Raw genomic sequence first — 17,535 nt, forward strand, 5'->3', positions numbered from 1 at the left:
GGCTTCTGCTGCAAGTCGTCATTTTGCCGACTTACACAAATACACAAATTGAATCACGGGGTGAAATGGCCTATGCGCATCTGTATCTGGATCATGCAAACAAGATTCATGGCTAAAATTCAAAGGCTTTGATTTACCCTGGTGTATTTCTACATCCATGGTTGATTCCAGCAAATATATCCTCAATGTTTATCATCACAAACAGGCTGTGGTATTGATCACAGAAAGTCATGCATGTACATGTACGTACGTACGAAGCAAGGACGGCGCGGCCGGCTAGCGTTATCAGTGGTACGATATACAGATCGCTTGCATACTGTACGTCCATGTACATGAAGTGTACATTGTGCACGTACGTACTTGTACAGTGATCACAAATTAAATGTGTGCATGGTACTGGTACAATAAGGGGACCCCCAAAATGAACAGAGCGCATGCGTACAGTCGAGAGGGGGTACTGGTATTGATATGCTATCAGGAAAACCCCGTTTTGATCGCACACGTGGCTGTGGGCTATGCCCATGTCCAATCACGGCCGTGCCATTGATAAACAGATGTCAGTTAGCAGTGTGTGGGACTTTTCACTGACACTTCTTGCAAACTGCAGAGCACGATGCCGACTTATACAGAGGAATTTGTGTGGTTTTGAGGAAATGGGCGAAATGGCCGCTTACAAAGGCCGTATTAGAAATGAAAATGTCAATGAAAATACATTAGAGACATTCGGGACTTTCGTCAGACGGCCGATTTAAGCGATATGACGTTTTATCCGGAGTTTACTTTATTACTACTACTAATAATAATGTGTTGCTTATATAGCGCTTTATACCAAAGTCTTGAAGCTCTCTGCAATCATTTCCCCGTTCATCAGGCCATGAGACCAATTTTCTGCAGCAGCTCGAGCCTCGAGATCAGGGCAATCTGGTCACTACCCTCACAGGTACCCATTTATTCTCCTGGGTGGAGAGAGGCGATTGTAGTAAAGTGTCTTGCCCGAGAACACAAGTACCAGGTTCCATGAGTTGGACACAGTAATCACTGCACCAAGGCACTCCACATATACGTTGGTCTATCAAAATCCTAGTAGAAGTGTATACCTATGCCACCACAACGTGCGGGTCTGCGTTGTTCCACGCTACTTGATGATGCCGCTGATAAGGCTGGTCATCGTCGCGTTGCATCTTGGCAAACTCAATGAAAACCTGGGAAATGAACAAAATAAGAGAATCTGCTTGACCACCCGGGCCGGGATATTTGCTGAAAATCGTAAAGGGTAAAATTTTCCAGCCAACTTCTGATACAAATACAAATATGTAAGAGTAATTCGTCGGGTGCCTGGAAGAAGGTCGTAAGGGCGAAAAATGGGTCAAAAGGCCAAATTCGGATTTTTCAGGTAATTGATAGAGCTTGGAAGTATCTTTCATTTGATATACTTATTGTCTTAAGAGGCTACGTCATTCTGTCCTAATTAACAGTAAACAAAAGACGAAAGGAGGTGTTTCATTACTTGTGCCCTGCTGCTGCAGTTGGTGACCACGGACTCTGAGGCAGTTTTGCCCTGAGATTTTTGCCCGGATGGATCTTGCAGGCTTGTAATATTTCACAAATATGTTGCTGTATGTATGTTGCTGCGTTTCTAGCCAAAATAACCCTAAAGGGGTAAGGTTCAATGAATTAGACATACACAGTGGAATGTCGCTATACCGAACATTCGGCTATAACAAACATCGTCCTTGGCTCCTGACTTTTGTGTACAAAACAAACCTAACATTGTTGTTGAAAACCTTCAACAGAAGAGTGACAAGTGGCTATTATTTCCCCAAGGCATAGAAAGAGAAAGCCACCACATCGATGTAGGTAGTAAACTCAAAACTGTGTAACTACATAATTCAATAGTCGGCACGTGTTCGAAGTCGTCTTTCAGTAACTACCAGGGCGTGCAGGGTGAAGTTATGAAGGGCGCCATTTATTGAAAAGTGAGTACCGGAGCACCAGCAGCTTAAAATCGCTATACCGAATGATCACTATTATGAACATTCTCTGTGGATCCCGTGATGTTCGTTATAGCGGCGTTCCACTGTAGTAGAGTAGACATATTGTACCTGTGGAAATGTTGACAACAAATTTTACCCTACCTGTTCTAGGGTGGCTTGGCTGAAGCTGTATTCCTCAATGTTTAACGTCTCTTTGCCTGAAACGAACCCAATCAAAAATTATTCTTTATGCAAATTTTTCAATCAAAGCTGAGGTCAAAGGCTACAAGACAGATCTGTATCTGTCTTCTCCCAACCTCGTCCCCAGGGGTGTCGAGCAGTACGCGCCCACCACTACCTGCTCTCTCATCCTGGTATTGGATCATTTGCATGTCCAAAATGTTCAGGACATGTATGCAAAGTAGGAATAGTCTGGCGCCTGCCTGTGCTTTACGTTAGCATTTATTTTGTATGCAGTGTCTGGGGTAAAAACAGAATCAATTTGTCACGGCGTGAGTTACGTCAGCACAATTTCTTTCTCCAAAATTTAAATGTTGCAATCTTCTCCAGCCATTATGCAGTATCACATTCATATTTAATATGAGCAAATTGGAAAGGAAAGGAGTATTTTGGGGAAGGTGTGGACGTAATAATTAAAATGAACTAGAAATCACGTAATGCATGTTGGAAATAATACCAAGTACACGACACATTTTCCATTACTTGCCAATTGCGGTATCAAATCAGGAAGAAAGTTTCCTATCCAGGGCTTACTATTGGAAACAAGGTTAAAAATAAAGTAAGCACTGGGGCGAGGTTGGTCTTCTCTCACGTCCCCCTAACCTACATTTATGCAACTTAGCCAAGCAAGGCTTAGGTCAAAAGAAAGACCTGTATCAATCTCCCCGCCTCCCTTTCCTAGTTATCTAAGCCCCGCCCACAATGATGCACCTACCTTCTTCCAAGGCAGCGAAGACCCTCGCCAGCGATCCGACATCCTCTTTGGGAATCTTGTAAGTCACCCGCTCCCCAAAGTTCTCAACTGTCTCCGCCGAGGGAAACACGTGGTGGATTTTGTCGTCCAGCGCCTGCATCTTCTGCTCCAGCAGCCGCGTAGCTTCCCCCGTGGTGTGGTCCATGGAGTAGTAGGCCTCTCCAGGGTTGAGCTTGGCTTCTAGCAGATAGCCGCCTCCGTACTTGCCCTTAAGATGCTGGGTCGTACCCAAGCACCTGACAAAAGACCAAGGAAGCACGGTCATTCTCGGCTAATTGAGGAGCTAATTATTCCCTGTATTGCCCTAAACCGCCCTGCCTTTTAATCTCTCCCATTACTGCCAAAAAAACGCCTCAGCACTGTATGCTTTTATCAAGATTCATCTAGGAATTAAAGTGTCCGTGAAATGAATTATTCTGAGGAACACATTTTGCGCAACTTTCTACTCCTCTTAAATGTATGAAAACTATTTGACATCCCTTTTTGGTTAATTTTATTCAAAGATGCACTTCTTTAAACATGAACAATTTTCCATGCTTTTCTGGACAACTGAGGGCGTTGTTGCTGTGATGCCATATATCAGGAAGACACTGTTCAGTTTAGGGGTTTTCTGTTCAAATGTGAACCCAAAAATCTGCTTGTTGAAAACATTTGTGAGAAAAATTGGCTCATTGGCTTTATTGCCTTATTTACAACAATTATCACCAAAGAAAAGAAAATGCACAACAGCAAAATATCCAAATTTCTGGCAACTTTTGGTGCTGAAATAGCTGTAACACAGGTTTGTGCCTGAACCGACATCACACTTTTTCTCATGAATATGGAAATTTGCATTAGCATAAAAACCAAAAAGGCACCAAAATACCCTTGAAAATGGCAAGACGAAAATAAGGTTAAATGGGACACAAAGGTGCATTTTCAAGGACAGCATTAAAAAAAATTACATTGCATGAGCCTTTTAGTACAATGTGATACAATGTAGTACATGTAGTAAGGGTCACATGACCTGGGCGTTCCAAGCGGTGCATTTTCAGACCGATATGAGGAAATGTGCAAAAAACTGGAATCCTAACTTATCGTATTGTTGAGATATGGTGACCATAAAATTGCCTCATTAAATATTCATGACGTCATAACATAAGTACAATAAACTGCACAGTAATAATAATAATGCAATTTAGTAATCTTTGAATATTGTTTCTAATACTATAAGGTATCAACCCCATCAGCTTCATAATGAATGAGATATGACCATTACGGTCTAGGGTCTTGTAGAATAAAAACGTGTACAAAGTCTATAGGAAAAGTGGAAAAAGAAAAAAGAAAAGAAAACAAATTAACAAAAACAATAGCTGTTCCCCATTTCGATTGGGAACACTAGATAAGTTGAACTTCCCTCATCCTGATAAAGGGTTGAGAACACAGAACTATTTTTTCCAAATGCTACTCACATTAACCTGCCAGAGATCATAATGCCAACGCGGGAGCACACGGCGTCTGCCTCCTCCATGTAATGCGTCGTCAGGACAGCTCCTCTGTCGTCACGGAAACTGGCAATGATGGTGTTCCTGCAAAAAATGAAAAACCAAAGATAAACAACATCTTATTCACTGTATCAATTTCCTGAGCAAAACCGCCGAGGAGAACCATTAATATTGTGATTTACTTGAAATTCATTGAAATGTTTTCCCCCTTAAAAAAATATATCAAAAGTAGACAAGTGGGAAGTGTGGACTAGCGGTAAGGGTTCGTGACTCATGATCAGAGGGTCAGGGGTTCGAATCCAGCTGCCGGCCATACGTTGTGTCCTTGGGCAAGGCACTTAATCCCCACTTGCCTCTCTCCACCCAGGAGTATAAATGGGTACCAACATTAGCTGGGGAGTAACCTGCGATGGACTGGCATCCTGTCCAAGGGGAATAGAAATATTCTCAGTCGTTTCATGCCAAGGAAACCGGAGATAAACGCCGGCCTGATGGGCCATATAGGCTCGGGACAGACTGTACTTTACTTTACTTTTCACAAGATCATTTGCAATTGTGTAGTTGTTTGTTTGAAGCGACAAAACTGCAAAAAATATTGTAAGTAGGGTCCATGACAATTAACCTGTTCAAGTTTCAGCTCAGTGGATACTATACATCTTGAGAAAACAGGCAAAACCTATGCACAATTTGTTGGTCTCGTCAGCAGGTATGGGTGCTAGCGTTTCCAATTCCAAAAAAAAAAAAGCTGTTTCAAATTTGGAATCACATTCTCTTGTGTACAATCCTTAAACCCGCACTCCGGTTGTAATTCTCAGACAGACAATTTGTGCATGTGACTTCGAGGTCGCAGTATGCAACAATATCGTCAAATCTTTTTAAAAGTGTGTCAGCGGGCACACTTTTTTAAAGCCACCTTCCAATAGTTGATTTCTCCAAATCAGGGGTACATAACTTCTTAGCAAACAAAATTCATTCAAAACTATAACAAGTGATCAGAGATGAAACTGGCATGTGGCAAAAAAATCGGAAAATAGGCCGAACAAAAATACGTGTCCGAAATCTGGGCCGCGCTGCCATTACACACATATACATGCATGTACAATACACTTCATGCCCAATTTCCGGACACCAACTCCTGCTTTATTTTTGATTCAAACAAAATTTTACGATGAAAAAAAAAAATGGTCAGTGTTTTCATTGCATAAAATGCCTGAATTACGGTTAGAGTAATGGAGTCATCAATAAAGAAGTTCACTTCTTACTTGAGAAAGTCGAGGGAAAAGTCCGAAAGACAAGGGCACCGTTCATGGTGCTTCAATCATGTCCATGATTCAACCACTTGCATTCATACATGGGAAAAAATCAGGCATTATCGACGACGTCTTTCTCTTCCAACAAATGCCAGTGAAATGTTTCGCTAATGCTCTCTTCGCTATCCTCGAGATAATCATCATGATTTTTAAAGCATTGCATTTTGTACAACTGAATCTGAAACCTCCGAAAATCGCACAACATAGGCCTAATGATTTTATCCACAGGATCCTTCACAAGGCTACCCGTCCCGGCCGGCCATGTGCTAGCGGACGGTACGTGGTGCGGTGGTGCGTACCACGTACGTGGTGCGGTACGTACGTACGCTGGTACCATTGCATATTCGCACGCACGTGCGACACAGTGATTTTTCCATGTCGCCTGTCAATGTTAACCTTTTGTCCAGACGGAGAAGGCTCCGATCAGTGTTATGCCCTGTGTTTCTACCGTTGAAACTCTCCAATAACGACTGGTGAAAGAGATTAAAACTACGTTCGCGATGATTTTAACACGCCATTTCCATCGACTTTTCTTCGAAATTATGATTGAAATAAAATGACATTTTGTGAAAAAATCATCAGAGAAAATCAAATTTTGTGGGACACACTGTAAAAAAATCGGAAATTTCGTTGGAAAATTCAAAAAGTCGGTTTTCCGATTAAAATCGGAAAAGTTTCATCTCTGAGTGATTTTGACAGCATCTGAATATCTGAGCCGACTTACCAGACAAAACGTTTGGAGGTAGGATCCATTCCTGTCGACGGCTCGTCCAGAAAGACAATCTTTGGCTTGCCCAGCATGCTGATAGCAAAACATAGCTGCAAGATGGAAGAAAAAAACAGAATCGTTACAGGGCCCATGCAATTTTTGTAATGCAATCCTTGAAAATGCACCTCTGTGTCCCATTTAATCTCATTTTCGTTTTTTGAGTCGCCAGTTTCAAGGGTACTTGGTGCCTTTTTGTTTCAGTTCTAATGCAAATTTCCAAAGTCCTGAGCAAAAGTGTGACGTCATTTCAGGCAGAAACCTCTGTGTTAACATTTATTTCAGCACCACAAAAGTTGCCAGAATTTTGGATGTTTTGCTGTTGTAAACTGTCTTTTGTACGGAGATTTGCTGCTGCGTCAGTACATGGCAGTAAGCCAATGAGTGAAATGTTTGTGTTGGTTCACGTGTTTGAGCATTCCAAAAGGAATTTCAACTTTCAAATTTTTCTTTGACAAACTCCTCAATTTCCTAGCTAGGCATCATACCTTTCTCTAGTCTGAATATCACCCGTTCTCCGAGAAGCCCTTTCTCCAAAAGAACATCTCATATATCAAGGAATGCAAATTTTTGCGACACTGCGCACCAGCCAATCGGAGTTGACTTTACAAAATCACGATGTCATTTCATTCCCAAATCTGGACCAAAGGTTTGATTGGTCAATTTGGATGCAGTGTTTTTGCAATACAACAACGGCGCCAGGCCGGGCATCGAGATCTATAAAACCCAGACAGGACATTGGCTCTAAGGTTGGCGCATATCGCGTAACATACAGAGCGCATGACTGAAGCCAAAAGGATAATGGATGTTGTGTCTGGGTTTTATTTTTCGATGTCTATGACGCGACGACGGGTATAGAACGCGTCTGCTGATTGGTCAGAATCTCGAGGTGAAGATGCAGTCTTTTTGCATAATTAATTGCTGATTCTGCCGACATATCATAGACCCAGGCTTTAGCCAGGGTCTTTTACATAGACTAACCTTTCTCTTGGTGCCCCCTGACAGCTCTGAAGGTTTCTTGCTTGCATGCTGCGTGATGTTCAGGGCATCCATGAAACTTTGGGTACAAAAAGAGTATTCCATCATTTCAATTTCATTCTCAAACAGCAAATACAATGAAACATAACACAAGCCAGCTGATAATGACAGAGAAAGAATTGTAACCGATAGAATCCGATAAAACAAATTGACCATGTAGATTTCATCATTCAAACATCATGATGGCAACTGGAGCTGAATTAAAATTTAACTGTTCACCAAAGTTCATGGTTTTTGGTATTCAATAAAACCAACATTTGTCTAGGCACAAAAGTGACCCAGAAACCAAACGGTAAAGTGGTCATGAAAGTAAATGCTTTAGTGACACATTTTCACTAAAATCATCCTATCTCTAACATTCCTGGTAGGGTAAAATATTGTATCTGCTGAATTCACAGGCAAATTTTGAAGTAAACAAAAATACTTGGCATGAATCTTACTTGGGAATATCTGACAAACGAGATGCTATGATGCCATTTCAGGAAGACACTGTTCACTTCAGGGGTTTTCTGTTCAGGTGCATTTTCAAGTTTTGCCTTTTCAACTTTTTCAAACCTGCGTCGTCTGACACAAATAACGGCTAGCTCTGAATAAAATGTTAAGCCCCTGTCACACTTTTGCGTATCCCAATTCCTTATGAGTTCCTTATCAAAATGTTTCAATACGCAGCCGTACGATCAAAAACGTCGAAATTTTTTGATTACTTTGACTTATGTGCGACGCACATCTAGCGAACAAGTAACGAATTCAGCGCATCCACTGCGTATGGCATGCGTATGAGTTGCGAATGCAGTGCGCAAGTTCGCTATCTGTGCGTTTCTCATAAGTTACAAATAAGTACAATGCGCTGCCCGCTCGCAGGACAAGCGGTACTAATTCGTTCAATACGTCGGCATTCGATATGAGTTCGTTCGGCGTGCGTTGTATCTGCGCTGCAAGTACGCTATATGTATACGTCCAATATAGGAGGTCAGTGTATTACCGCGTATGAACGGCTTGTCCCCCATGAACACATAGCGTACTCGTACCGCGCTCGACCGATGCGTGACCGATGTGCTGCGTATTTATAACTTATGAACTGCGTAACAGCGTACGCAGCGTAGTTTTGTGCATGCCCAAAACTATCCAGCGTACTGGGCCGTACCGTGCGTATGCCTGCGTACATAAAACTTACACAAAACGATAGAGATGCATATGAGGTGCGTATTGTGCGTACGACTGCGTATGAAAAAAATGTCAATGCGCAACTCATAAGGAATTAGGATACGCAGAAGTGTGACAGGGCCCTTACAAAATGGCACCCTCTAGAATTCATGCACCCTGCGAATGTGAGGCTACTCACTGCTGAGCCACGGTCTTGACGTCGGTAGGGTGAATGCCCTTAATCAACCCATAGGCCTCCAGGTGTTCCTGCATTGTCACATGGGAGTACAGCGGATCGTGTTGAGGGCAGTAGCCCATGACTTGGAAGGCTTCGCTCAGAGAGGAGGTGATATCATAGCCGGCAATTTGGACCTGAACAGGGGGACCAGGACATGACACTAAACAGTCAATTTGATAAATAACAAGCTCGATATGATCTCGGAATTAGCTGCGGACTCCCAACGAATTTGTGTTGCACTTAGTGTGCGGAATGTGTACAATCGTTGTCTACATAACGAAAAGTTTGGGGCCCAAACGCGCAAAAGATCAATGTGTGTGATACAGCTCCACAGCTTGACCAATTGACCTTGCGATTTGCATACCACATGCAACATGCTGGCCACGTGCACTCACACGACTGACCTCTGCAAGAAAACCAGTCATGAAAAATGATCACCAGTTTCTTAACCAATGAAATCGAGCCTTATATGAATGAAAAGAGAACTTCATCTTTTTTACAAAACCGCTACCCCCCAGTGTGTTCTGACATTGGGATCTCGAGACATGTTGAGATAAACAACCAAAGGTCTGTCACGAATGGTCATTTTCTGTTCCGCTCCATAGGCAATAGCCTCATACCCCACATTTTCAAGAAAAAAATGATCAGTGGTTTTTCTACTTTTCCAAGCCAGACATAGACAAACGTAAAGCCAGAAGAATGAATTTTCATAATATGCAACCCCCAGATTTGTGCGACCGTCCATTCTGAAGATACAAGGAATTTAGTGTAAAAATGTGTAAAAATGGGTTATCTGTGTGGTCATTTCCCCACGTTAAAGGTAGAGTCCATCATTTGCAGCCATCCGAAAAGTAACTGGCGTAATTATTGTTGAAAAACTAACTTGGTTGAAAGATAGTAAGGAGACTAAACTCCCTGTGAAATTATTCTTTCTGGCAAGCTGTCATTTTGAAGTAATCAACGAAAGAAGGCATTTCCAACGGTGATTCTTAAGAAGCACCGTAGGAAAATTTAAATTAGTAGTTCGTTTTGTTATTCAGCGCAGCGCGCACAAGTATTCGAACGACGCACACGCGCGCGCGGTTGTTATAATTCGTCGGATCAGTGCGCGACGTCGCGTATAGTTGCAATTCAAAACAATTCAAAACATGATTCAGCAACTTTTGATTTGAAATTGAGATCTTAGAATGCTGTTTTTCTCGGAATGTACAGCTGAAACTTAGCTGAAACTTCATCAGGTTAGTTGCTCAGTATCCTTCATTAGATTTTGAACTCTTTTGTTGCTTCAAACGAACAAAATGCACAAATTACAAATGATGGACTCTACCTTTAAAGCTTGTGTGGACATTTCCGGTTGAGCAGCTGCGTGCTACTTTTCATTACGGAATGAGATCTCGAGAGCTGCTATATGCAGCAGGCATGTGGCTATTGTCCCCCGAATTATCGCCTTTCATTGAGATGTGGCTGTGCAGAACGTTTATTACTATAACTATCAACTAACGAACTAACTAACATACCGACTAACGGAGAGACATGATGATTTGTTAAAGTGAATTTGAAAAACAAGACAAGGCAAACATTGTAAAGCTGGTTTCAGAGAGCACAGAATAATGTTCAGTGGACTTAGAATAAGGGAGTAAATGTGTGTTTGGCAGGTTTTAAACACTCTGTTTCAGTCCGGTGTGGACGCTAATAACGACCCAAGCCGAAATTCCCATTCATAAATACCGATCCAAAAATCAAAACTTTTCGGTCCAAAAGTCAAAACAAGTCAAAAATTATAAACTTTCGACCTTTTTTGAAAACAATTTTACTTTTATGTTTTTAGAAACAACCCTCTACCTATGCTATGGTATGGCCCTCTTGCGAGGAGTCGTAAGCAACTCCTTATATATGGAGATCGGAGATCGGAGATTGGCGCGCGCGTCGCATGTACTGAGTGATGTGGCGCAAAATGCAGCTGTGCCGGTGTAGATTGAATTTTGGACTATGAATCGTTACACAACCTCTTTCAATTGAATAGATCCATTCATGATTATAATACTAGGTCCTCATCCAAATTACAAACCTCAAGTCAGAACAACCCTTTCTCAACACACCATTTCTTTCTTTGGACCAAAAAACTGGAACTGTCTTTCACCATCTTGAACTATTTGCCCTTCAAGTAATACATTCAAATAAAAACTAAAAACATTCCTACTTAATTCTCAGAATACCCGATTTATTATTAAGTTGGCTTAGCCGCTATTGATATGTTATTTATTATCGTGTCTACTTTGTTTAACCGTTATGTATTTAACAATTGTTATTATTTCAAATTCTATAATTAGTCTTGTTTTGTCTTATATTGTTTGGCACATCCACCACAAGCTTTGGCTTTTTAGGATGCTGCCTCCACAGAGAGGAAATAAATGTTTATGAATTGAATTGAAAAAGACCAGCCAGCCATGTCTTTATCAACCGTTTAAAAAAGGTCGTGGGGTCGATCAAGCCTAGGGCATGTAGCGGTATGTGTGTCCTTGGGCAAGACACTTTACTACTCTCCACCCAGGAGTATATGGGTACATGTGAGAGCAGAGATGGTTGTGTGTTTGATTTTTTAATAGCAGATTGCGCCAATAGGGCGGCATCGAGCTGTATACTCCCTAGGGAGCTGAGATGGTCTTTGGCTCGTTTTCATTGGCCCGCTGAGCAGGGGTAATAATAATGTACTGTGCCTTGACAGCTTGTTTGGTTGATATGTGCACTTTAACAAATCCAGTTTTTATTAGTATTAGTATTAAAAGATGAGACAGGGAAAAGGAAGGATGTTTATTTGATGCTGTGTGGCCTAGCAGTAAGGGTTCGTGACTCATGATCAGAGGGTCAGGGGTTCAAATCCAGCTGCCGGCCATACGTTGTGTCCTTGGGCAAGGTACTTAATCCCCACTTGCCTCTCTCCACCCAGAAGTATAAATGGGTACCAGCATTAGCTGGGGAGTAACCTGCAATGGACTGGCATCCTGTCCAAGGGGAATAGAAATATTCTCAGTCGTTTCATGCCAAGGAAACCGGAGATAAACGCCGGCCTGTTGGGCCAGATAGGCTCGGGACCGACCTGTCCTTTGGTAGCTTCAGTATCTGCTGCGATGACGTTCATGGAAGTGGTTTTACCAGCTCCGTTGGGTCCCAGTAGGCCAAAGACTTCCCCTTCATTCACGCTCAGTGACAGGTTACGGACGGCCAACTTGTTGCTGTGTTGCTTCCGGCAGCAGCCCTTGGACCGATCAAATTCTTTGCGGATGCCTGATGCTGCCACGACACATTTCTGAGCAATTGGAGGCAAATTCAGAAAGGGAGAAAAAGGAGAAACATTACACCTTTGTACATATCAAAACCTTTGCGGTCAAAAGGACCCCATGTAAACCGGCCAAAGCGCACAGCCAGATGACCTTGGACACATAGAGATAAGAGCTCCCAGGCTGTGTGTGTGTGTGGTGTATATACACTAGCACTGCCTAGCACGTGTACAATAAACAGACCCTACGCGCAAATTTTATTGGAGTTCAGATGAACAATTCTTTTGTAAAAATGAATACACGCAAGCCTAAACCTCAACCAATCACAATAAGGGTTATACTGTTGGAAAGCTGACGAGACGAAGAAAAATTAATCGAGAGATCTAAGCTCCCAGGTGGCGCTATTTAACGCTGTGATGATGTAATGGACCAGTTCTTGGCTGAACGCGTGGTTTATACACAAAGCAGGGAGATTTTTGACCAAAAATGCAGTGTTTAACATCAATTCGCGAGTGAAACTCAGTGTTTTATTCAGTTTTTCTTTCATTTTCTGAAAGAGTAGTTTGTTAGGGTCATACTGTAGTAAGATCTAAGGTATACTCTGTCGAATGATGAAGTGGTGGCGACAGATGTGAAAAAGGGCCCCTTTTTGATGATTTTTTCGCCGTGTTCTCTCATAGAGGTTGCACATAAAAACCGGCCCGGTGGGTTAGTTCCCCAAAGGAATTCATATGCATGTATAATGTGCCTTTGTGTCACATCACTATAGGCTAATAATAGCCACGGGCGTCGCCAGGATTTTTTCTAGAAGGGAGAAATTCACCAGAAGCGAAGGGACGTTCACTCTGGCTAGTCAAAACAATGGCAGGGAAAACTGCACAGACTCAGATACATCTTGCAGAGAGTCAGAGACAAACGGCTCGGCTGAGCCCTTTACGGCCACTAGGCAACGCCCCCCGATACTGGCCTAGCCTTGGACGAGGCGTTTGTCATTATTCGTCTGTACGCGGGGGCATATCCACGCTATGCAGTGCATTACTTTACAGCGACCTCATGCGGCCACTATTTTATGCAAATCATTTGGATCCAGACGAAAGCCTTGGTCCAATCGTCCGCGAAAGCTTATGGTTTTCTTTATTTTGCACAAGATTTCTAGCGCACGACCTCATATGCGAATACAGATAAGGGTAGGCGGGGCTAATATGTGGAGTGTCCAATCACACCTTGGTAAATCCCGACGTCATCAAATTATTTGCAGCTATTTGCCTTTTGCGGACGTGTCAGAAACCACTTTTTTTGTGCATTGGTGCACTGGTGTTGTGTGAAATGTGAGACACACAACGTGTGTGTATGTATTATGTACAGTACACGTCACACGTTATCGCTGTATGAACTTTCGCCGCTATGCAAGTTTCCACGCAACAATCGACCAATAAGAAAACGCATTTTAAGGTCAGCTTAGGCTATTACCATAATGAGCACCACCCCCAAAACCTCACGTGGACGATTGGACCAAGGCGTTCGTCTGGATCCAAATGATTTGCATAAAATAGTGGCCGCATGAGGTTCGCTGTACGCGCAGTATTTTCAATGCACTGCATAGCGAGGATATGCCGCCGATCGTTTACTGCGTACGGACGAATAAAAACAAATGCCTTGACTAAGGCTTATACTGGCCTTGTACTATAGGTAATAAGCGTATTGAATGTCACAATTACTCTGGGGCGTGGCTAGACTGATCTGGGCAAGCAAACAAACCTTTGTTGCCAAGGAACCTTCACCAGAACAAACCAAACAGAAGTGCTCGGGATTTATTCATGTATCATGCAACTTAAGCTCGGTGGAACTCCGACTCGTTCAGAGCCGGGTATTTTGTACCTGTACCTGGCTCCATCAGAGGCCAAGTTCGCGCAAGGACTATAGTTGACCAATGGTTAACTAACGTACCGGTTTGCCCGAACTCTGTCTAGTCGACGGTGGTTGACTACGCTAGTCGACTATTTGGAACCAGCCTACTGGGGTTGGTTGCTTCGCTGGTAACCAATAGCCGCGCGCATTCATAACGCTAGCAGAGAGCCAGGATCCAGAAGTTTTGCGATGACATTTTGACCAGCGTTTGACTAGAGACGTTTGCACGTTGCTATCAGTGCGCAGGCGTAAGGTACGTCACGAATCAACCACTAGTCGACTAATGGTCCTTGCCCGAACTTGGCCAGAGTTGATTCCAGCACTCAAAGCCGGTTCCAAGTTATGTCCACAGCACAGCGGAGACTCAGTGTCACTTGTACTCACAGGAGTCGAGTCAAGCTTGCTCAGCCCGCATGGCGCATGCCCTGCAGCAGGGCACTCACGCACGTGCGTAGCAACGTACATTGAAAGCTGGGTAGTGCACATGTAAGTGTGCAGTGACTCATTCTGTCCTACACGCTCGGTGCTTGCCGCGGTTAATAAAGTCACAGGCAATTAGGGACAGAATAACGAGTATAATTTTGGTCAATAAAGCCCCAAAAAAAATTAAGTCGGTCTCTGGTCAGCGTGCGCGATTTTAATCATGCGCGTCGATCTTTTTTTTTTCCAAAATGTTCCGCGGTAGCTCCAACAGCGCCCTCTATTTCCGCACCTCCTCAAATTTTTTTACCAAAGAGCACCAAGGAATGGGAAATTGCACCAAGGCAAATGATCAAAAGCACCAAGGCAAATTATGGAGGACACCAATGTACATGAGGACACCAAAAAAGCAAAATAGTACCCACCTTGTCTGTACAATCCAAGCTTGAAGGAAAAAAAAAAGGCAAAAAAAAAAAAAAAAAAAAAAAAAAAGCCGCGTGGCCGAGTCAATTCCGGAACTTTGGTCTGACCAGAGACCGAATATTTTTTTTTTTTGGCCCAACACAATCCCCATAGTCACACAGGAAAAAGACACACATTTGAAACCAAACACATCATGGAATAACAGGTATTGCATGCCGCAATCTGTGGAGCACGGACCTCACAAGGTGACACCGTTTACTTTACATGTAATTTCATGGGCTTATGTTTTTCATTGAATTTTCCGGGAGCCGGTTCTGACTCTGTTCAGGGCCCGTGACCATTCAGCCCCGGTATGAAAAGGGCCCCCCGGTTAGCTCGTCTCCTCCCAAGAAGTCCTCTCGTACCGTCCCAGTTTCCGGCCTAGGAGCTGGTCCAGTTGCTAATCAGGAACTCCTCTATCCTGGGGCTATTGTTTGCAAGTATTGACACATGTAATATATCCCAGAAGAAACCCGCTTGTGGTTTTCATCTCTCAGCGCGAAACAATAGAACACTTTCGTCGGCACAGATCCAACCTGCCATGCGGTTTTGCGCACAATGGGACCGTAAAATACCTAGGCGTTATGGAAGGATTTTATCTTTAATCCGGTAGGTCTGCTATTGTTCTGCTCTGGCCGTTCTCTGAAGGGCAATAAATTGATGCGCCTGACTGACTTCAAAACTTCTGGTCAGACAGGACCATGTACCGGACGAGACTGGGCTGAAGACCGGACTGGCTTTGGACCGGACGGGGTACCGGGGGGCCCTTTTCATACCAGGGCTGAATGGTCACAGTCCCTTAGAGAACCGGAACCGGCTCCAGAAATGCTGGAACCGCCCAACACTAAGTCAAACACCACGGAAGGACTGACCTCAGTATTAAGACCTTGGTCAAAGATTGCTTGGACTTTCTCCCTCTCTTCCTTGACATCGGGGTCCTCGTTCTCAATGATGTCTCTGTTGAAGGCCCCGCCTTGCCTCTTTCTACGGTATAGAGAAAAGTTTGATAACAGAACAGACTAGACAAGCCTACAGGGTGACCCCAAAAAAATGCAACCCCAAAACATTTGCCTCTTAAAAAAAAAAAGGGATCGGTGGATTTTTATGTTTTTGGTATCAGCTGAGAGCTTTTTCTTTCAAATACTGAAAAAAAATCATGAAAATAGCACTTTGGGTTGCTGAGAAAATGCCAATTATGTAAAAGTAGTCATTTTTCATCCTGTACACAAAAAAATTACCACAGTAAAGGATTTTCACCGTATTGATTTGAGCATGTCCTAATCCTTACAAACAACATGGCACATAATAAGACAAGAGTGCAAATGAATTTGAAGGAAATACCTTTTAATTTCGACCTGAATAGGTATCTCATCCTTTTTAGTCCAAGTTTAAACCCTTTCAGCATCATGAATATTTCAAAATACTAAAGAAATTGCACAAATGAAGGATAATTGCACAGTTGGCTTTCAGTAAAATGTTTCACTGTTTGGAAATTGTTCAGCTTAGGCAGAGGGTTGTGCCCTCTGAGTGCTTTCTAGTATTCAAATTAGCATAATATCACCATTCTTGCGATTTTTACTGAGCTTTTTTTCACCATGCATGGTTAAAGGGCTACACTTTACTACTATGTGAAAAAAAATTGAAGTAACAGGGCCATTTACAGGGCCCTATTATGTACTTCAATGTATCTTTTGCTTAAAAAATATTGGTTAAAATGGTCAGAAATTGCCTCAGATAGCACCACAGAGCATTTAGAATCCAAATTTTTTTCGGGGCCCTTAAGCGGGCCCCGAACCCCACGCATGTAGCTTAGAATTCTGGTAGCCAATTCAATGACTCCAACCTCGAAAACGATGTTCAAATAATTACTTTTGCTACGAAAATATTAGTTAAAGCATGGAGAAAGGTGGTAAGAAATGGCTTCAGATCACACCACAGAGCATCTAGAATCAAATTTTTTTCGGGGCCCTTAAGTGGGCCCCGAACCCCACGCCGTAAGGGCTTCGCACTTCACGCTCGCATCAGTTCTGATCAAGGTATGTCCCCCCCCACTTTTGAGAAGCGATTGACGCCCCTGCCAGGAAGTACTCAAGGATCTACCTGCACTTCCATTCCTCCAACAGTGAACCTCCGGTTGAGCGGATCTCCAGGACGTACAGCAAGAAGGTGAACAGGACGAGCTCACCCACGACCTGCAATACATAAACCTGATCACCAAACGGTCTTCATCCAAAAACAATTGCTCAGTCAGCAATTTTGTTTAGACCTTCTAAAGAATCTCTTAATGAGGCAGATAGGGGAAGTATTTGGGGGAATGATGCCTTTGATGATACAAGCATGGCATTTGGCACACGGCCAGAGTATATGTCTTACAAATGATATATGGCTATAGGGCCATCGCAGATTTGTCCTTTGAAAAAAGATAGGTAGACTAAACATCATTATCGTAGTGTTTATATAGCGCTTTTCATCGTATCAACAATCTGAAAGCCCTTTACAATTATTACCCCGTTCATCGTTC

At 42.9% G+C, this 17,535-nt stretch overlaps 1 protein-coding gene across 1 annotated transcript in view; it reads right to left on the minus strand.

Moving 5' to 3' along the window:
• Positions 1 to 539: 539 nt before the first annotated feature.
• The window catches only part of LOC119735989 (ATP-binding cassette sub-family A member 5-like), a 55,549-nt gene continuing 38,553 nt past the window's right edge, over positions 540 to 17,535 (minus strand). The window contains exons 23-32 of the mRNA XM_038209971.1: positions 17,115 to 17,206; positions 15,887 to 15,998; positions 12,044 to 12,253; positions 8,908 to 9,080; positions 7,509 to 7,584; positions 6,486 to 6,580; positions 4,419 to 4,535; positions 2,929 to 3,203; positions 2,136 to 2,191; positions 540 to 1,202 (exon numbers count right to left, since the gene is read on the minus strand). Coding sequence (XP_038065899.1) covers positions 1,098 to 1,202; positions 2,136 to 2,191; positions 2,929 to 3,203; positions 4,419 to 4,535; positions 6,486 to 6,580; positions 7,509 to 7,584; positions 8,908 to 9,080; positions 12,044 to 12,253; positions 15,887 to 15,998; positions 17,115 to 17,206 — 1,311 coding nt within the window. The 3' untranslated portion in view covers positions 540 to 1,097. The remainder of the gene's footprint in view (positions 1,203 to 2,135; positions 2,192 to 2,928; positions 3,204 to 4,418; positions 4,536 to 6,485; positions 6,581 to 7,508; positions 7,585 to 8,907; positions 9,081 to 12,043; positions 12,254 to 15,886; positions 15,999 to 17,114; positions 17,207 to 17,535) is intronic.

The sequence above is a fragment of the Patiria miniata genome, unplaced genomic scaffold, assembly GCF_015706575.1.
Source record: "Patiria miniata isolate m_02_andy unplaced genomic scaffold, ASM1570657v1 HiC_scaffold_29, whole genome shotgun sequence".
Taxonomy (NCBI): domain Eukaryota; kingdom Metazoa; phylum Echinodermata; class Asteroidea; order Valvatida; family Asterinidae; genus Patiria; species Patiria miniata.